Source organism: Asterias amurensis, chromosome 9 (assembly GCF_032118995.1).
Source record: "Asterias amurensis chromosome 9, ASM3211899v1".
Taxonomy (NCBI): Eukaryota; Metazoa; Echinodermata; class Asteroidea; order Forcipulatida; family Asteriidae; genus Asterias; species Asterias amurensis.
The window spans coordinates 19,834,879-19,857,627 of NC_092656.1; the positions used below are offsets into that span (position 1 = coordinate 19,834,879).

At 38.0% G+C, this 22,749-nt stretch overlaps 1 protein-coding gene across 3 annotated transcripts in view; it reads left to right on the plus strand.

Annotated features, from left to right (window-relative positions):
• The window catches only part of LOC139942347 (ADAMTS-like protein 1), a 109,451-nt gene that overhangs the window by 46,898 nt on the left and 39,804 nt on the right, over positions 1-22,749 (plus strand). For all 3 annotated transcript variants that reach the window (XM_071939185.1, XM_071939184.1, XM_071939183.1), the window contains 3 exons: positions 467-619; positions 1,104-1,346; positions 7,791-7,914. In XM_071939185.1, the coding sequence (XP_071795286.1) occupies positions 1,182-1,346; positions 7,791-7,914 (289 nt within the window). In that variant the 5' untranslated portion in view covers positions 467-619; positions 1,104-1,181. The remainder of the gene's footprint in view (positions 1-466; positions 620-1,103; positions 1,347-7,790; positions 7,915-22,749) is intronic.

Genomic DNA, 22,749 nt, shown 5'->3' on the forward strand with positions numbered 1-22,749 from the left:
GCCTTAATTAGCAGGTGTGTATTGTTCTTATGCACCTGTTGCTAAGCAACTGTCTCATTAGATAGAGCCCTGATCATATCATACCATGTGCTTCTTGTTATACTGAAAACTATACAAGAAGGCACTAGATACTTAGAGAGCTGTTGATAGTATAAAACAGTGAGAAACGACTCCCTCTGAACTAGTGTAGTTTTTGAGGTAATTTCTCACTAAAATAATTGAACCTGATAAAAGACTTCAGGCATCTGAAAGCACACAAGTTTGTGCAACAAGGGTTTTTGTTTTTTCATAATTTTCTTGAAACTTCGATGACCAATTGAGCCAAAACTTTCACAGATGTGTTATTTTCTCGCATATGTTGGAATACACAAAGTCGGAATGGTCTTTACCCAAGGTGTTTAGCGGCTTTAAAATACACTTGAAGATTGCACAAACTTATAACTCTGTTGTACTGATTTCCTTGCAGGTTGCGTGTACAGTATCACCTATATGGACAGAATGGGAAGAGTGGACAAACTGCTCAAGAAAATGTGACTGGGGTGTGTCCCTACAGAAGAGAAGATGCCTACAAGGAAATTGCCAAGGACCAGAGAAGAGATACAGGACTTGCAAAATCACAGTATGAGATTCAAATCTTCGTTTTAAGACATTACTCTTATGTTGATTATTATGCAGCCTCTTTTCAAATGTAGGTAGACAAAATCAGAACAACTCTTGAGTTATAGAGTGATTTTTTGTTGTGAAAAAATAAATAAAAAAATAACTCATGAATTTAGTTGCTGATGGGAAACTTTTTCAAGCATCATGAAGCGTCTCCAGCATTTGATAACTTAAGCAATGGAAAAAATTTCACCTCTAATTACCCCCCCCCCACACCCAAGAACTCTTATTCTTAGCCTGCATGGATATTTTGAAGAACACATGTTGTTCGCAAATTAATGAAGTTATTTATTTATACACTGTAAGGTTTTGATTAATTAATAAGCCTACATGATGAACATAATCTTTGTTAGCCAAATTCCCAAACCCATTTTTTCCCCTCCCCCCATATTTCACCATAATGTCTTTTAATTCAGACCAAACTATGTGATCAATCCATTTAGGAGTGCCCGCCTGGTACACCAGACTTTCGTGCCCAGCAATGCGCCCTCTCAAACGATGAGAAACACACAGATGGTCAAATGTATGACTGGATCCCAGTAGAGGACCTCCCTGTGGACCAGAGATGTACCCTAACCTGCCGAGCGAGGGGTGAAGACGTCACTAAGGTCTTATCACCTAAGGTGCTGGATGGAACCATGTGTTCATCAGACTCAATTGATATGTGCATCTTGGGAAAATGTGAGGTGAGTCAGCCTTTAAGGATCAAGGATGGACGTGGAGTTGTGACTGGGCCATATTTCAAAGAGCTGTTTAAGCAGAAAATATTGCTCAGCAAATGTCTGCTTGGTACTAGTCACAAATGGTACATGTGACATGGTGTTTCAGCTGGTAACCTTGAACATTTGTTAATTTTGCTTAGCTACTTTTTTGTTGTTCTTTGGGTACCTTTTAAAAATGTCCATAGATTTACATTAAACTTACAGGGTTTGAAGACAATGATAGTGGAAAGCTTCCCTTCAAATATTACTTACTGAGGTGCTGTAGTTTTTGAGAAATGAGTAAAACAATGTCATGAAAATATGTTTGTAAATGATTAAGATAATTTTCGTCTCATGAGACGAAAATTATTTTCATGACATTGTTTTACTTATTTCCCAAAAACTACAGCACCTCATTATGTAATATTTTCAGGGAAGCTTTCTACTATCATTATCTTCAAACTGTGTAAGTTTAGTGTAAATCTGTGGACATTGTGTTTTTTGTCCTACAAAAATTACATAGACCCTTTAAATAGCTCTGGAAAACTGTAGAGAAAGAGCCCAAATGGGATATTTCTAACATAATTTGAAAACCCATCTAATTGTCCTGGAATGATTGTCGTGATAAATGTTCAGTTTTTCAAAAAATAGTACAGTGTGGAAAGATTTGTTTGTTTTTTCAATACTGAAGACATTTCCCCCCTACCTTGTCATTAACAAGTAATAAAAAATAGCCTGAAAGATCATAAAGTAAAACCACAACCTTCAGTACAAAATTGGGGTAGTTAATTGATTTTCCATATTTGTTGAAACAAATTAGTCTTTTTTAATGAGGTGGTTTACAATGGAATAGTAATCCGACAATTCTTTCAGCAAATCCGACAATTCCTAGAGGCGATTCCTCTCGGGCGATAGATCCAGGGTGTTGATGTCACCTGGAACATTCATTTCAGGTTTATTTACTTCAAACCAGCGCCGAATGTCAAGCATGCTTGAGAAACATCGATGACAGATTATTTAAGTGGTTGTACGTTACAGACCCCCCCAGGACACCTTAAACCATATTAATATTTAGACTGGCCAAGGCAAGAATTTATCACCAAAGTTGATAGATGGGAATGTTGAGTTGAAGTACTTGAAGTATTGGAGTCAATAGAAGAAACACATGGGAGATGAGTGTGCCTCATGCTTCATCAAAACATTAACAACTTCCAAAATAAAACGAGATTTAGGCCTCTAGGGGACTTTTTTTACTTCCAAGGTCAATAAATGGATTTGGAATGAAGAGACGCTGATGTCAAATTTAAAGAGAAATCTCTTTCTACCTGGAGAGATTCAAATTTTTTGTTTCGAAAAAAAAAAAAAAAAAAAAAGGAAAAACATTTTCAGTGGCTTTTATACCATGTGAATAAAATAACCTGAAATATTTTGGTTTGTTTCAGTGATAGGAAAAAGTTCGCAGAGACTTTTGTAATTTACATGTAGTGCTGGAAATATTCTTGTTGGTACATTCAGTGCACCTCTGTCCACAATTCAATAATTTGAAAGTGATTTTTCCAAAAAGACAACCAGTAACTGTCTTGCAACTTTTCTGCCAAAAAAAAAGTAGGTAAAGAGGGTAGGGTTAATCTGTGAATCAAGCCGTCTTTAGTTTATCAGGTATTTTAACATTTCGGCAGTTTCTGTAAAACTCTCTCGAGAATCAAACCCTGGATCAAATCTTAATCAAATAACGACTAAAAAAAGTTTTAGCCAGTCTGTCTCACTTCCTGAGGTTAAATCAACGTTTTATGACAGGTTTTAAAACATAAACTTAGCAAATTTACAAATTCTTCACCCACTGAAGGTCTGCAAGAAGTCCTTACTAGGAAATTCCAGCTATTGGATGACCTTAACACCAAACAGGGGTGAATAAATATAGGGATCTAACCATTATGATAAATCATGGAAATTTACAGGTGTTTCGATGAGGTAAGAGTAACGCGTGTTTCTTTCAACAAATATTATGTGTTCCTTGAAGTGTTGGTTTTTAAAGTCTTGGTGGGGGTTAACTAGACCTTTCAAAGAGCGAGGCCGTGTTGAGTGAAATGTTAATTGACAAAATTAATATTGAAAGGTCAAAAATAATGTCCATAAAAATGAATCCTGCTTACTAATGTACAACTCTCTCCAGAGAAGGTCCAAGACTTCAATCAACAAATGGTTGAACAGAACAAGCATTACTTTTACATCAAACTGCCTCTAGCTGCCGGGCAACCTCGGTAGTCTAGTTGGTAAGACACTGCTCTAGAATTGCAAGGGTCGTGGGTTTGAATCCCACCCGAGTAACATGCCTGTGATATTTTTTTCACAGGACTCGGGAAAGTACTGAATATACAGTGCTAACACACATCGGTGTATGGGTAAAAACCAAAATTAATATTCTTTATCCCCGATGCAAATTTAACATCTATTATATCGTTGCGGTACCGGCTGCCAAAACATAGGATTCGAACTGCCTCTAGCTGCCGGGCAACCTCGGTCTTGGTAACACACTGCTCTAGATTGCAAGGGTCGTGGGTTCGAATCCCACCCGAGTAACATGCCTGCGTTATTTTTTTTCACAGGACTCGGGAAAGTACTGAATATACAGTGCTAACACACACCGGTGTATGGGTAAAAACCAAAATTAATATACTTTTACATCATCGAAAAACCTGTACATTTCCATGATTTATCATTAGACTTTTAAATTGTAAGGCGAAACTTGAGTTTCTAGTATTTTACCACTGTCTGGACTAAGATGTTTGTAGTTGATTTCATCATAGAGGTATCTTGAAGATACCTCAATGATACCTCCGGTACCCTCAGACACCTCAAGACACAGACTCTATTCCTCCACTCTCCTTCTGGACACCTTTTCCCCCTTGTTTTTCTCCTTCTTTCAAACAGACTATTTGTTGGTGTGCGTTTTTTTTTTTTTTGAGAAATGGCGGAATAAATAATAATAATAATCACACTTGTCTGTTGTTGAAGGTTCACCATCGCTGTTTACTCTGCACTTTTCACCCTTCTGCAACCCCCATACCACCAACCTGTTGTACCCTTCTCTCCCATTCCCGCCACTTCCATCAAGAGGCGGCTCCCATACATAAAGCCATCCAACAGGCCCAGCCTCATGCCACTCACCGTTCCGATTGTTAATGTTTGGGTAGTCACACTGTTATGACAGGTTTCATGCCGGCTAATCCCACATCTAAGCACCTTGGTGTGCGTTAATCAAACAGGCTTTTCAGAAGTCTAACAATATCTGTGAATGGTTTTCAGGGGCGACGTTTAATCATGGATGGATGTTCCGGTGTGTTATGAAACATTATAGGTTTAGTTCTTACGGATTACTTTCACACATAAATAAAACCTCTTGAGAAATGTTGCAAGATCAGGTATCATATTCCGTTGACTTTTCATGTTCAAGATAGGAGTTTACTTTGTGAAAACGGTGTTAAAACCCCCAGTGTTTCTTCAATTTATGCAAACAGTACAGTACAGAATACTTTTGCGAAAAATAATATGTATATTTACCATCCTCCCTCCATTAGAGTTTTTATTTAAACCAATTCCATTTAACAAACTGAAATCTTTTCTTTAAATTGATTATATGAAAAATGTGTTTTAAATATATGAAAACCAAACAGATTTTTTGACAAAAACATCTGGTATAAGAAAATTTTGAATAACATATATTGCACAACTTACGCCATTCTTGTGTGAAATCTGAAGAATTGGCTGCGGCTGTTGTTACGGCTGTTGCTAAGGGCAGCCCATCCTTCAACACTTGTTACCATGACAATCAATCTGCAGCCCCAGCCGCTAATTCAAACATGGCCTACTTTAGTCTAAGAAGCAGCAGATTAACATCTGACTCAAAATAATGTTACTCTCTTTACGAAAACAAATCATCGCCTACAAAGTTTTATTCAAAACATTTGCTCATTTTGCGATGAGGGATTCCTTCATGTTCAAAGTAGCAGATAAACATCCTACTCAAAGTGTTCTCTCTTTACAAAAACAAATCATCTTTTCCTACAAAGTGTTATTCAAAACATTTGCTATTTTGAGATGAGGGATTCCTTCGTGTTCTCAAAGGCTCAAAAACATGTAACAACCTGGCACAAGTTATCGCCGTATTGGCATAGTGCCAAAGGAATCCATACCTCCCAGCGATCCAAACTTTCCTGTCCGTTTTGTTCCCTGATTTCATACCTGTTGATTCACTTTATTTAATCCCATTGAACAAGGTGTGAGGCACTATTCAACGTATCACCGGTTCCCCTCAATTACTTGTCCCATTACTTCACCACGCTGTACTGTGTTTATACATGCTTTAGCTGTCCCCAGGCGGAGTACCGGGTCCTGAATTGGGTTGTCACGCGATAGTTTAAAATCTCCACAAATAAAAACAGATTTAAGCACCAAAGGTCTTTGGATCAAATTGCCAGTGGCTGGAGTTTAGTCCAAAGTGCTTAGGTGTTTAATGACCACTGTTTATTGAAAAACACAATGATTTTTGAGGGTTTTTTTCCTTCTCTTTTCTACTACTAGAACCCAGAGACTGAGGTTATTATTTATAAAGGGTGTTTATTTATTTATTGGCAGTTTGTCACTGATAGAGTTTGCATAGTGGATCATCAAAATTGATCTAAACACATTCTATAAATTAAATCATGGAGCAAGGACAAATTGTACCATTGTCCAATATAATTTGCAATTCAGTTCCTTTTTGATCCCTGCAGAAAAATGAAAGCTACCAAGAGAGTTTGACAGAATGAATGCATGTTCCTTTTCGTTTAAGTTAATTTTAACTTTGTTTTTGCTGAAATTGTTAGCTTTTAAAGTTAATTTTTGTTTTAAAGAGAAATGTCATGATTTAATCTGAATTCAGACTTTTTAAAGTCTGCCTGGTAAACACAAATGCTGTAACTTTCTTCGGATAAAGAAATCCTGCTCTTTGAAAATACTTCTCTAGCCCTGAGGACCCTGTTTCCAGACGCTCCTTGGAATCTATAATCCAGGTGTTACTAAAAAGTGGAATTGCCTCCATTTCAACGTATCTCCTAAGATCTGGATGCCACTTTCAGACTTATACTTTTGTCAGCAATGACTTTTACCCTTCTTGGTTTTGTGAAACTAAACTTTCAGTGAAACTATATCTCCCATAAAAAACACATTGGTTTAAAGACGGACGCAAACGATCTCAATCTACACCAACCTGCGTGACATTATTGACTGATTACGTGCTAATTTATATGTAACAAATAATGATATTTTCCTTTAAGGAAACAAGAGGTAAGATTTTGCAGCCTGTGTTAATTTCCTCATGTTTACTACAAGGATTCTGACCCAGTTTTTATATTTCCTGTTTGGAATTTTACTGTCACTTTATACAATGTTTTCATCATTGACACAGGAGTCCATGTATATTGATGTAATATAATGTTTCCTTTTTAAGGGTGTTTAATGTGTTTTCTTTAGTCCAAGGTTCAGTTTCTAAAAGTTTGTTGTAACACCAGGTCCATGGAAATCCCTTTTGTGAGTTGGAACTTGTGGCGTTTCTGAACAGAACTGGTGGTGTTACAACTCAATATTTCAATCAGTTTGCTCTGATCTTCAAATCCTGCTTTTGAAAGAAAGACTTAACAAACTAGATTTGAGGAGAGTGGGTCATTTCCACCGTGGAGCTTGGGTTTTGAGTACCGTTACATCTCATGCAAAATGTAAATTGAATGTTGTTCGACTAACATCGATAAAAAGTGTCGACAGTTGATGTGTTTCAAGATGCTTAGTGGACACTATTGGTAATTGTCAAAGACCAGTCTTCTCACTTGGTGTATCTCAACATATGCATAAAATAACAAACCTGTGAAAATTTGAGCTCGATTGGTCGTCGGAGTTGCGAGATAACTATGAAAGAAAAAAAACACCCTTGTCACATGAAGTTGTGTGCTTTCAGATGCTTGATTTCGAGACCTCAAGTTCTAAACTTGAGGCCTCAAAATCAAATTCGTGGAAAATTACCTCTTTCTCGAAAACTATGTTAATTTAGAGGGAGTCATTTCTCACAATGTTTTATACTATCAACCTCTACCCATTACTCGTAATCAAGAAAGGTTTTATTATGATAATTATTTTGAGTAATTACCAATAGTGTCCACTGCCTTTAAATAGTTGAATTTTTGTTCATTGACTTGTCAGGTTTTAACATTGTCCTTAGAACTCTCAGAGGATTGAAATGTGAAACCCTAAGTATTATTCGTTTGAAAACTGAAAGTGGTTTTAGTTTGGTGAAAGTTTGCAGAAAATTATAAAGACTAATCCATAACAATGTGTGCTAGAGGTTATACATGAAAGAAGCAATTTGTTAAGGATCTCTTTTTACACTTTCCTCGGTAGCCTGTGGGGTGCGACCACCAGCTGAATTCAACCGGTACCCTGGACAGGTGCAGCGTTTGTAATGGAGACAACACCACCTGTAAGCTGATGAAAGGGAACCGGCTAACCTTGCCCCCTACACCAGGTAGGTAAAGCTAGGAGATTTGATCGGTACTCTGTACAGAGCGCCAGCGTGTAATCCAGGCTAGGCTTTTACTCACCCTCCCTGTATAAACATGCTATAAACGGAAAAAGGTCTTAGCAGGATTTAAGTCTCCATTGTCGTTCGTGCAGGAATTTTGCTCCTGTATTTTGCAGAACTTCAAAAAGTACAAGCGTGTGAACATCTGACTTTTTTTTATAAGTGGGCGGTTCAATCCTGAAAACTTTGACCAATCCTGAGCAAAACAGGTGAAAACGACAGGTGTTTGAATACCGTCCCTTCCCATGAACTGTAGAGATGTATGTTTGAGTGAAAGATGAAGTTTTAGAAGTAGATCCTGTTTACAGGTGTTATGAAAGTAGGAGATGAAAAAGTCCCCCATCCCATTAAAGTCGGTGAATGTAGTATCTGCTCATTGCAATACAGGAACGTTTTGTCTTAAGCCTGCTGAAAGATCTGTTGGGTACTTTAAGGCCAGAAAGCTTCTTTTCAAAGTTTGATATGTTTTCAAATTAATGATGGCAGGAGTTTGGGAACATAAGGTGAGTTCTAACATCAATAACCCCAAAAGCTGTTTCTGTTGTTGCTTACCCAAGTAAGTCTTAACCAAAACAGGTTCTGGTAATTGATACCAAAATGCACCCCTACTTAATTGACTCTGTAATGTTACAGAAAGTAACCCCAAAACTGGGACTCGCTGACCTATTTTTAAAACTGTTATCAGATTATCTAAATCCAACGGGTATGTATATCCTATCATTTATTATTTTAACCTGTAGAATATCAAGATATTAATCTTATTTTCCTTCAAAAAACAAGAAACACAGTCAACCTGAAATACATAAATACAGTCCTCCTTCACACTTCTGTCAGACGGAAACATGAGTAACAAAATGCTCAGTGATTGATAAGATTAGCGTTATACACAACCCCAAATGCCCTCTGTAAACTGACGAATCTTTCAATATCTTAACTTTAAATCCTACTCAACAACCCAATACCACTCGAAAATGAGTAAAGTAATTACCCATGAGCCTGTGGGAAAACACAGCCATATCACTCCTCCAGCGCAGCCCAAGTTTCCCCGACTGAGTCTAATTTGACCAAGTTTAGGTTTTGTTGTCGACAAACTGTTTTCAACCTGAGGGAATGACCTATGAATTATTAGAGGTTGTTTCGGCATCTTTGTTAGTGTCTGGTTTTGTTTTAGTTTTTTTGGATGTTTTAAGAGGACTCACTGGGGAGGTTTTCTGCTCCGTAATAAAGTTTCAACTTTCAAGCCAGAGGTCCTGTCTCTAAGCAGCTCACTTTAATCTGATTGAATACTATCCTCAATTTCATTACCACGGAGGAAATGAAAAAAGATTAGGTTTTAAAAGATAATTACTTGACAAGGATTATTACGTGCGTGAAGTGGACCAAGATACCGTTGTCAATGGAGTGGACTGGCTATTTTTCTTTCCACCTTCGGAAATTTTCAAATTCTTATTAATGCCTCAATTATGTATTATGTAGTTATTAATAATAATAATGAAACCATTGGTTCAAAAAGAGAATTATAAGTATACATGTTTAAAAAATGTGACACACTAGTTTTAAGATGATTGACAATTTCTCTGAAAACCTTAAGAAAAAGAGTGTCTTTTGACAAAGTGGCGTGCTTCCTTTTTGTGTTTTTCAGTTAGAGTATGACACTAATAATATATTGGTGAATATCTATACCATACCAATGCACTGCACCCTAGTCTGACTGTATTAATGGGAAAACCTGCAAAGCAATTATAGAAGTTGGCTAAGTATGTCTGGTATTCTTTTCATTAGGTACTTGCCATAGATAGAGAGTGGAAATAGTACAAGCTCAAGCGTCTATGTTCTGGTTTTATTTTTGCTTAACATAAACTGTCTGTTTTTCAACTTAAAATGCATGTTCTCTAAACCTCAACTGTGAGGAATTGTACTGTAGTTTATGGTTTTATTCTTGTCTTTCATTTTACTATATTGATATGAGATGTAAAGCATTTCCTGCAAGAGCATCATTATCATCACATGTTAAAAGTGTTGTAGTCTGTGTTTTCTTTTTGAAATAATCTCCCCCCCCCCACCCAGAACAGAACTTGGAAAGAAGCTGTAAGAATGCTTGGAGTCTCTGTTTAAGTATCGTCCTCTCTTACACTTACTTCAAGGGAGGAAATATCCCTGCAGACTCCCCCAATAAAAAACATCACCTACGGAGAAGATCTAAGAAAACATGGTTTCTCCACTACCTTCTTCTGTTACTTCTATTTTAAAGGAGGGAGTATTGCAGCTTGGAAGAAAGCACTGAGTCTCTAGTTTTACCTTTTCTTACTTTCAAGTGGGGATGTTCCAACTGCCCCCCCCCCCCTCCCCTGAGGAGAACAACACCTTACGGGGAGATGATTTAAGAAAACACTCTCTCTTGCACTTGCCTCTCTGCCGCTCAGTGTTTACAATGGATACTCTACCGCCTTGGTTTGTTTTTGCTCAAAACAGAAATCATTGATTCACTGGAAGGTTACATGTTGTCTCAAGAGAGAAGCTATGTTGTCTCAAGAGAGACGCTGGTTGTGACGATGTTAGATGTGACGGTAGACCAAGAGCTTCTTTAGTCTCCACTTGTTATGGGAAATGATAGGAGACAGTCAATTGTTAGGGGTGAGACCGCTCACAGCTGTCAGGTCAAAGTAAAGGTCAAACTAAAGGAAGGTCTTCAATAATCGTCTTTCATCTTGCACTTTACATTCATTTCCTCGTCGCTTCCTTACTTCTTCACCATTTTGTTGTCTTCCTTGATATTTGTCAATCTTTGAGATCTAAGTGTTGTGGTGTTGCTTGATCGTTATCACCTACAATGCTAAATGACAACTGCCGGACGATTTGATGTGTTCCTTCCGGGCCGATTTGACCAAAAGGAAGGAAAGGTCTTTAAGAAGTTTCTTCCATTTTGGTCTTTCTTGACTCATCTTTAATGATGACTTGTAGATATGAGAAAGCAGAAAATAAGATAAAAGAAACCGTAAAGCTTGGTTCATACTTCACGCGAAAGTAAAACAGCGCATATTATACCGATCATTGTACTACCAAAATGCACTTGGCATTTGCTTTTGCGTAAAGTATGAACTGTTCTTAACTGACGGGAAAACAAAAACAACACTAAAATCTCTCAGTTATTATTTTATGCACACCGATTAACTAACTTTCAATAGAATATAAAGTTTTCAACAGCTAATTCTGTTTTCTCAAATATAAATTATGATTATTTTCTAGCCAGTAGCGCATCACAGCCACATACCCAGTCCCACCACCTCGCTCTTTTTCTTCATCCAGCATCAGTGCACTTGACCTGAGCTAAACTTACATCACCTTTCTTGTCAGTGGTCATTTTAACAAAAGAAAGAGATTATTAATGTTGACAAATTCAATAAGAGAAACGGACTTTCTCTGCTTCGGCACCTGCTGAAAGATTGCTGCCCCAAGCAAAAAGGAGGCTATAAAATGTGCAGCTAAATTAAATGCAATCTGTTTTATGAGGCATGTCTGGAACGGACCTTATATTTTATTTTTTTGTACTCATAAAATTTTGACAGAATGCAGATTTAAATTTAAACTTTAACGTGTTGAATGAGATCTATATTATTGTGATATGACAAATACTCAATTAATCTCATGGATTTTATTGTAAGAAATGATCAAATTGACTTCTAGTATGGTGGCATTTGGGAGATATTTTCAAATGGGCTTTCACCCTTTATTGCTTGGAGCAAGCTTCAACTAGGAGCCGACTTCTAAATCAGGTCAAGCTGTGTGGTGTCCTAGGTCACATGTAATCCAGTTAAAGCAGATTTAATGCCGTAACATGTAAACAAATTACCTCACTGATGGTGAAATTACGGTAGATTTTGTTTTTATGTTGCCTTGTACTGTAGATTGGTGACTCAATTCTTGGTTTTTTTAACTTAGTTTTATTCATAGTCCTCTGAATATCTCATGTGGAATATCATGACATGAATGTGACATTTATGGTGAGGTAATTGATGAAACACCTTGACTAGGAAACTTGGGAGCCATTTTGTTTTTACCCCAACGGGGTACTCTACCCTGTCCCGTGGGGTTGCGAGATACCAGAGAAGCCACCTGTGATGTCATGGTAAATTTTACGTGACGAAATCCATTTTAATTTGATCAAATAATGATGATTTCACCAGATACTTCTATTGGTTGAAGCTGGGCTAAGAGTTAGCTGGGAATACGTTTAGCAGGTTTTGTACAAGGTTCAATGACATGAACGTTGTGTATGTGATGTTTTGGTGTCCCAAAGACCAAAGATAGGTCAGTTCATACTGAATGTGTTATTATGGAGTTGAAATACAATGCTACAATGGTGATCCCTGGTCTTCATTTACCACTCATGGGGTTTTTCCTGATGTACCGCAGGGTACCTTAAGTTATAGTCAACCTTGGGAAAAACCTAATAACATCGTTCTCATTGTGGGTGTGGGATTTCAAATCCTTTTCAATCGCCGGCTGTCTAGGAAGCATCTTTTTGTGGATCTTTCCCCTTTCCCTCTCTCCCTATTTTGTTGGTTTTTTGGGGTTTTTTTCCCTTCAAAATATCACAATAAATAATCATAAAACATATAAGAAAAAAGAACAAAGGTTGTTAAGAGGAGGGCAACAGGAAAAAGCCTAGGCTTGTACAGAGCCTGGACCCTTTATAATATAAATTAGTTGGTTTTACTTTATAACAATAACAATGTTGATTGATGAAATAAAAGTACAGTGAAAGGTATAATGCATACAGCAAAAATATCACCTCTATTGTCCTCTATGTGTCCTGGGTTGGATTTCACAAAGATATTCATAACTTAGAACTAGTCCTTAGACTCTTTGGGAACTATTAAAAACTTAGGACTAGTCCAGACGAGTAAAACTTGAGATACAGTCTTGACTCTTGACTCTTTTCGTGGTGTTTTTGCTTGTCATTTATATTTCTTTGAGTGACTGCCTTTCCCTCCCCTAACCAGCTTCCTCCCTCCCCGAACTCAACTCCATCCACCCTTCCTCCATGGTCCAGCCCGGCCCAATCCCTTGACATCTAAACTCAACTGGCATCTTTACCCCTTGATCTTACAACCGTCTTACCATTCTTATTCCAACCATGAAATTAGTCACTCGACCTGAGGCTGTTTTCTGATCCAGTGGATTTTCTAATTATTCTGATGTGAAATCCACTGAGCTTTCAAGAGAGTGACGGCACACAGTTTTAAAGGCAGTGGACACTATTGGTAATTACTCAAAATAATTATTAGCATAAAACCTTTCTTGGTGACGAGTAATGGGGAGAGGTTGATGGTATAAAACATTGTTATAAACGGCACTCTCTGAAGTGCCATAGTTTTCGAGAAAGAAGTAATTTTCCACGAATTTGATTTTGAGACCTCAGATTTAGAACTTGAGGTCTCAAAATCGACCATCTAAACGCACACACCTTCGTGTGACAAGAATGTTTTTTTCTTTCATTCATATCTCGCAAGTTCTATGACCGATTGAGCTCAAATTTTCACAGGTTCATTATTTTATGCATATGTTGAGACCCACCAACTGTGAAGGCTAGTCTTTGACATTTACCAATAGTGTGCACTGCCTTTAAAATGCAATGCGTGTATAAAGAACACATTAACCCAACCCATCAGGAACTGCCTATAGCTGAACACATGTTGTCAGAGTGCCTGATAATTCTGTGCAAGTATTCCGCCCCCTTTTATGTTACGCACATCCCCTTGTTCTCACCCTCATACAACCTAGAGAGGAGGGGTACGTCAAACCATAGTCTGACAAGACAGCCAACTGTTGGCCTGATGAAACCAGAAGTGTTGTTCTTTGATCAAGCACTGGGGGAATCTGTCATCGGCCAAGTGGGTGCCAAATCCCTGTCCCTAGGCGCTCTCAGCTGGATAGCAGGCCTGGTACTTTCTGCATTGTTGTGACGCCTCCTTCTAAAATACTGTCTGTTTATGATTTGATAAAAAGTATGCCAAGATGAAGTGCAGCAACGCATGAAATTGAGTCTCCTTTTCCCTGAAGGGCAGGTAGAAATCAAGGGGGAGGGGAAGCAAGAGAACAATTTAAAGGATTTAATTCATCCAGAATACCTTTTTTAATTATATATGTAATGTAGTTATTGTGCAGAATCAGACCCTTTATTATTCTCTTAGCCAAATAAAAGAATTATACAATTATACAAAATACAATAGGTATGCACTGAGGCCATTGCCTCCGTGACCTGGGCCCAATTTCATAGAGCTGTTAAGCACAAAAATTTGCTAAGCATGAAATTGTTGCTTCATAAAAACAGGTTTTCCAACCAAATTTCCATGTGGTTTTCAGGATAAGCATACAACAGCTGAGTACCAGTAACGGGCAATATCCATCAAATGGAAATTTTGTTGGTACTCCTGTTTTTATCAAGGAAGAAATTTCATGCTAAGCAAGTGTTAGTGCTTAGAAGCTCTATGAAATTGGGCCTTGGTGCCCCTTCAAAATTGTCCCCTAGAACTTTTATTTTCTTCCAACGGAAGTGCCCCTTTGCAAAATGGGAAAGGCCTTGCCCTTTTAAAGAGAAAATTTCAGGCATAATATGCCTACAGTAGCTGAATGTGAATGTAGAACAATAAAAAATGTTGATTCATTCATTCATTCATTCATTTTTTTATTAAAAAAACAACTGGCAACACGGAGCTGAATAATGTGGCATTACAAGATAACAATATTGATAAAAATTGCAGAGATAAAATACACAAAAATTGCACCACCACAAGGTACATAGGAACATTATATAAGAAGACGACAAAAAGTAAAACTAAATATTAGATAAACCACTTAAAGACACTAAAAAATGCACAGGGTGTTGGGGGAACCCTCTTATGGAGATTTGTGCAGATGTGTCGCGAACTATCACGGTCGGCCATTTATGGGAGTCAAAATTTTGACTCCCATAAATGGCCGACTGTGTTAGTCGACAGGGTCAAAAGAAAACCGTGCAATTTCGAGGCATATTTGTGTAGATCATTGTATTCTACTTTTACAATATCTTTCTAACCATATACATTTTACAACAAACGATTACAGAACGCTTTTCAAAGACCAACTCGACAGATCCAAGGCAACGTGTTCCTTTAAGGATAAAGCATGAAGCAGCTTCAGGCTCTCAGTAGAACCAGGTGTCATAATGACTGCAACTGATCATGACTAGATCACCCCCCCCCCCCCACCTCCCCCCCCATGATGTACTTAATGTCACACGCCCAACTCATACAAAGAAACTTTTCAAAACAAGTGGCACTGATTGTTATGATGACTTGCCAAGGGGCCATCTTCGAGTGTTCTCAAATTCATTGCTTGAGGTGCGCATCTTTAGGCCTTCTTTAATTCATTGCCCACGGATTGAATTGCTTTACTTCAAGGGCTGTTTGAAGGTAGATTAAGCACATCAGTAACAACCTAATTTACAACATTTACTGACACAATACTTTAGGGGTCACTTGAAGTAAACAAGATCCCTATGACTTTGGGAAAGGTCTGAATTTCCCTTTGAAAGAAGTTACTTGAAATATATTGTAACATTTCTAAAACGTTTGGTTAAAACGGTTTGGTACAAAAGCATTGGAAACATAAAAGCAATATGACCAATGACAATGTCCTTCTTTTTCCCCACTTGTCAGCTCATACAAGTGAAAATAAATATTATTTTGTCATGCTTTGAGCATGAACAACTGACTGTTCACAAATAAAAGAGCTTGACAAATATGACAGCATAAACATGAAATTGCCACTGCTCACTTTTGTTTTGAAAACCTGAGTATTTGAATTGGTTTTCTAAAAGGTTTTCTTATTCCTCTCTCCTAAAGAGCGTTGTTGAAGCCTTTTAGTGATCAAGCAGTGTGCTTTGCCCTCTGTTTGCTCTGTGAGTTTGCTCTGTGACTGTTTTCTATTTGTAAAGTCCTTGTCTTAAGACACATGTATCAAGACAGATGTCTCAAACCACTACCCAGCTGAAGGATTGAATTAGACGTGAGGAGGATGTGGGAAGAGGTTAGGCATCATTCCTTAACCTATACCCTAAGATCTTACACACCCACATGAGATGGTGTAACCTACCGAGGTAGCATGACTCTCTACCACAATGCCGAAAGGCTATTTCTGTCTGCCGTACTTGGTAGTTCGTCAGATACCCCTAGAGAGTATACCTGCCCTGATTGATTCATACATGGAGAGGAGAGTGTCATCGGAGGGCACATCACCTTTTTTTAAAACTTTTTTTAAAAATTTTTACATATTTTTTTAAACTTTACTTACTATTGCCTCATCCTGGATGGCCCCTGGCAACAAAGAGTTATGTCCGAAGATTTCAAATAAAATAAAATAAATTACTGACAAATTTTACTGGAAAAAACTTATTACTGGAGGGGGAGCAAGTGGATTAATTAAAGGCTCTTGACATGTTTGGTAATACCTCAAAATGTGTCAAACTTAGTAACAAGCAAAGGGGGCTGTTGAGACTCTCAAAAAACACTGTGAAACGACTCCCTCTGAAAAAAAAAATTGAGAAAGAGGTAATTTCTCACTAAAATATTTGAGAAATCTAAGAAAGACTTCAGGTCTGAAAGTACACAAATCTGTACAAGGTTTTTTTTCCTTTCATTAGTTGGAATTGTTACACCCTGACTTTAAGCCACATGTGGTTGTCTTCAAATGGATTTTACAGATAGATAAACACATTAGCCATGACAATCGCGTAGAAGCTGAAACTCAAAATCCAAAAGTCAAAGATTGCGTGCTTGTTGTTGACGCATAATTGTCCCATTGGCCACACATGACTAGTCAACCTTTTCCTAGACTTCAAAGATTCTGTTTTTAAAACTGTACTTTTGTTAGTCATAAATAAAAGAAAGGAGCCAAGAGGATAAATGCAAGGGCCCTAAACACTTTACTTATTACTTGAATAAAGGTTAACAAAAGTAAAAGTAGTTATTTGTTAACATCTTCCAATAAAAGTGTTAGTTTAAAGAAAAATTCAAAGAAAAACTATTTTTAGCCTTCGAAAAATGTCAGACCATTCAGTATTTTTTTCATTGGGCCTTATGATTGGTAAGCAGCTTGCAACAGCTAATTATGTTTTCTCATTAGTCTACCTCTAATCAAACTTGACTGTAGCTGCTCGAGCCAAACGGATGTCTTACACATGTTCTTATGTCTTAGCAATAGTTGGAATAATGATGCATTCACCAATGTACGTCATCTTATAGTCTAGCCTGTGGTTGCGTGTCTGGTGTCTTAGCTATCTGACGCACACTCAACCCCCCCCCCCCCAGCACACTCGCCCTCCTATCCTATCTATTCAAACATCTATACTCTGATCACACACAGGTGATCCAGCACTCAAAAAGCTGACGAGTTGGAGAAATATCTATCCTGAGATTTTGCCTGGATTCGTGTCAACGTTTAACAGGAAGGAAGTTTCCAAGATTACCTGGTCCCCTCCCTGTCTGAAATAGAAGTTGTATTGAGACGATTGGTTTCGCATTCTTGAAGTATCAGTCATATCCTTAAGATTGCTAATCTAACTGTAGTGTTGAAGGTATGAGGAGCACTGTGAATCCCATTTACCCCTCCCTTCCCCCCTCCCCCCTCCCCCCTCCCCCATCCCCCATCACGTATTGTCATCAGGATCCACTGAACCTAGACACCTGTTACCAGGGTATCTTGTAGCCTGGGGATTTCCCCCAACTTCTCTCAGGCAGGGCTGAAGAAAAAGCTTGCATTTTCCCTGACCTCATGGATGGTGTACTGAACCCCCCTCCTTCCCCCTTCCTCTCCCACTCCCCTCGCCTTGCTGCAGGGACTGTTTTTCCCTGTCCATAGAATGGCTCATGGACTGTCACACACGAGTATGAAGTCTGCAGTTGTATGGTCAGCGTATAATATGACAATTTGATGAGAAGTTAAATGAAAAAGAAAAGGACCTACGGTATGAATGTAAAAAAAAAACCAGTGAGTTAGAGGCCTGAAGTTTCAACCCTGGCAGAGTCTTTCTCTCGAAGGCTTCTAGGAAGACTCTGCTAGGGTCGAAAGGTAACTTGGTTTTCGGAAGGAATACAACATCACAATAGGAACCAATGGGGCTCCACCGTTTTGAGTATTGATTCTTCTTCAAAATTCTTCAAGATTTGTGAATTTCTTTCTTATAATTATTACTAATGTTATTTATTTGGGAAAAATATGCAACAATCGTACAGACATAAGTGAGAGCAAATTGATAATCTATTTTATAGTAGGTTAGGTTACACTTGCCAATGATGCAGCCAAAATGCATGCACCCGATTCACTCAGAACTTATTCCTGCATGTTCTTATAAAAGGGTGCCATTTGCATCAATTTCTTAACCGATATCCCACCCAGGTTATTTTGTTGTTCTTTCACATTGTGTTGTTTCTTTAGCAAGTGACCACCCAGTCCATTCTTCAGCAGGGGGTACCTCGGTCTCATGATATACCCATTTACCCCCCAACAACCACATGTGACCTTAAAATGAGGCTGTAGCCTCGACCCTAACATTTGTACAAACATTGACACCACACAGGTGTGCATCAGACTAAATACACTTTGCAGTTTGGCGCTTCATTGTTATGCCAAGAAGATCTTTTGTTTTGACAAATAAAAGAAAGAGATCAGGGAGTCCAATCGCATAACAGTTCCCTTCTGTTTTAAAGGATAACTGAGAGGTCTCATGACTTGAGTTCCTACCCCCGCCCCCACCCCATCCCAACCCCCGCCCTAAGGAACAGTAACTTGCTGACCTAATTCAATTAAATAATACCATTGCCACTTAGGCGTCACTCTAGGTAGACAATTAACTATCGTCTGTACGCACTCTAAATACTAAGCTGGTTTGGAACTGTTGCCAAATTACTTACGTGGCATTTACTTTGGCTCCAGCCAAGATACGTTGTGTTGACAAGACTTGCCTCCTATTGACCTAGATTAGTAGATTCAATCTTACACTGTTTCTTGAATGGCTCTGACCGGTTTAAATAATTAAGGGCTATCCTGTAATTTCCATAGAATTAATTGCCGTTTTTGAGACAAGGCCAACATCTTTTTTTGCACTCTGTTCACGTCATACATGGAGGTACCTGAGGGTGTTCATTTTATTCACCAGAAAGTTATTTTATTCTGAAGTTTGTTTTCATATCCCTTAAGATATTAGCTTGGGAATGGCCAGTACTTAACACAATCTGTTTTTATGTCCACAAATAATCCATCGGTTTACACTGCAAGATTGCCAATCCAATTTTGATTGAATTGCTCAACCCTTGAAGCAAGATTTTGAGTTTAAAAACAAACTATATTTCTATAAAAAAAAAAAGAACGTTTAAAAGTTTTCGCTGTCATAATAATTTCTGTCCTGTTCATATGATGAGAAAATAGAAATAGCTGTTACAAACTGCTTACCAACCAAAAGGACCTAAGGTATAAATGCAAAAAAATAGTTAAAGGAACACGTTGCCTTGGATTGGACGAGTTGGTCTATAAAAAGCGTTTGTAACCCTTTTTTATAAAATGCATATGGTTGGAAAGATGTTTTAAAAGTAGAATACAATGATCCACACAAGTTTGCCTCGAAATTGCGTGGTTTTCCTTTTACCGTAAGAACTAACACGGTCGGCCATTTATGGGAGTCAAAATTTTGACTCCCATAAATGGCCGACGGTGTTAGTCGACGAGGTATAAGGAAAATCGTGCAATTTCGAGGCATGTTTGTGTGGATCATTGTATTCTACTTTTACAACATCTTTCTACCCATATGCATTTTATAAAAAACGGTTAGAAACGCTTTTCAAAGACCAACTCGACCGATCCAAGGCAACGTGTTCCTTTAATGGCATGACATTTCCAGAAATGTTGAAATGTCTGGCCATTAACTATTTTTGGCTGTTAATACAAAGTCTGATGTACATCATGATTATTCCAATGTGTACTGACATTAGTTACAAGATGGGCCCCCATAAATAGGACCACCTGTTGTGATGTGTCTCATTATCATGCATAAAACTCATCTCACATTATTAAAGAAACATTTCCAAGACAATTATGTCTCAAGATTCATAGACAAATAGCCCTTCTCCCAGAATCAGCATCATTGTTGATATCAACTGAAAGGAATTAAGAGGAATGTTCTACCCAGTTATGTTCCTGTTGTCAATTATTATATATGTCTATGATTTGGTAATGTCAAAGCATTAATTGATTGTAGTATGACATGATAGTTTTATTGGTTAAGGACATATGTGTGTCTGGCCTATGTGGCCTCCTTTTTGAAGAGTTCTTTCAATCTCGCCAGACCAATTTGATTTTGTCAAATCTGTTTTCTGACCTTCGTGTAATTGATTCCAAATTCATACAGTCTTCCTTTTCATTATGTTTATGACAAATCAAAATGAAAAATATCTTTTTAGACAGATATCCAGTTAGGATATTATCATGGCCTCTGAGTCATATGATCTGGGCCCAATTTCATAGAGCTGCTTAAGCACAAAATTTTGCTTAAGCAAAAAAATCATTGCTTAGTAAAATCAGATTACCCGCCAAGACTCCACTCAGTTGGTATGCTAAGTAAACAACAGCTAAATACCAGTCACAAGCAAAGTATGTTGCATGAAATTTTGGCCAGTAACATGTGTAAAATAAGCGAGCTATTTTCGTGCTTAAGCAATTTTGTTGCTTAAGCAGCTCTATGAAATTGGCCCCTGAGGTTCCAATAGAAATAAAGATTGATTTCAAAAGCACTTAGTTTCATCTTGAGAAGAGTTATCAGTATCACCATTTAATCAGTGTGACATCATACCTTGCTTAGCAGTTAAGATTGATGCACAGCTTAAGATCAATCCTAGCTCTTTGTGAAATCGAGCCCAGGTTCTAAACTTAGGACTAGTCCTAGGACTCTTTAGGAGTTATGAAAAACTTATGGCTAGTCTTAAGATACTCGAGATAAGACTAGTTATAACTCGTTTTTAACCCACAGAAGGAGCTACTAGTGCTCCCCTTTCTAGAATTTCAACACACCATCGTCAAGGCGAAGTTTCCTTCTGAGTAAATTGTTTGACCAAACCCAGACCTTTATTAGATAATGTAGTCTGTGACATGGCCTATAAAAAACAACTGATGTCATCGCTAGACCTTCAAACAAAGATCTGGTAATCCTAGTGTTTGGCTCCGACAAGCTCCAGACCCAAGCTAGAGGATTAGCATCAAATCCTTCGGGTTCCTTGTACATTGGTGAGTGCAATGTCTTAAGAAAACCTTGGTGCTTGAACATGGACGCATACCACTGTGATTAATGTCTACTGAAGGTATTATTTAAGAGCTAATATTACTTGGGCGGGCTAGGTATGTCATAGCAGGTCACCTTGTCATCTGAACCCATCAACCACTCAAGTCTTAAACTGAAGGAGTGGCAGCTCGCTGGAGTATTTAAGGAGACGGAAACTGGGAATATGTCTTGGATGGTCTGAATGAACAAATTCTAGTTCTTCACGGAGATCAAACCTAGAACTCCGCATCAATTCCTTGTGTCATAGTTGTCTGAACTTGACGTCTGTATGTTCTAGAATAAACTGAGTCTAAAATCTGTTTTTTTTTTTATGTATTTGAGGTTTGCTCTTAATGATCTTCCCATTTAGGGAACTTGTCAAACTTGCACAAGGGGATATATACACCAAGGTGCCACCACAGCCAATCTCTCTCATACAAACATTGGTTTAACATCTTTGATTACGAGTTACACAAATCAAGAAACTGTAATTCAGTAACTAGACGACAATACTTGTTCTAGTTATTGTGAAATCAGAGGTTAGCTTGGTAGGATTCAAACCCACAACCTTGTGATTGCCAGTCCTGCAGTCTAAAACCACTGGTCCACCATGGTTGATATATAAATTTAGATGTTCTTAGAGTCCATTGTAGATCAAGTCTGTATGCTTTACATGAGCTTACTGTTATTTAGTCATGGTTAGATTAATTTGCGTTCCCAACAAGTAACAACCTATTAAAACAAACAATGTAAAATATTTTTCTGTAAACTCCAATGGTGATCCCTTCTCAAGCAATCTACTGTCTACAAATCAGCTGGAGATACAACCCTATTCATCAATGTGTTTTGTTGGGTTTTAATTGTATGATTCAAATTGAAGCTGTCGCTTAGAGGGACAAATACAACCCATTGATCCGCCTGTCAGAATAAACACACATCCTTCTACACACCTTTTTTTAACGTTCTTCGATTACTGGAAAAGAATCATGTTTTTCCTGTCTGTTAATCACAAAGATGGAGTTACAATGAAGGCATCCTTCAACTAAACGCACAGTCACCTGCTTCTTGCAGCAGCGATTATGTTTCAAAGAAGACCTAGATATGCAAAGAGTTGAGAGTTGGTCTGATGTTTTCACGGGTTATGTGTAAAAGTGGTTTTAAGGCTATCACACTGGAATGTCCTTTTGGGGTAGTTTTCTCAATTGACCATTTTGTTCTACCGGCCTTCCTTAAAAGTCTCATTTGTGCTGCTTCACTTTGCAGAACTGACAGCTTCAGGGCCTGTCGTCTGGAAACCTAAATAAGGCTTTAAAAGTCGCTTATGTTTAGCAGCTTAAGCTGTTTGGCAACAAGTGTGCTATGACTGTTCAGAAAATGTTTGCATCCTAAATCGGCAGAGGAAAACTTTACACAGCAAAAACTACCTATTC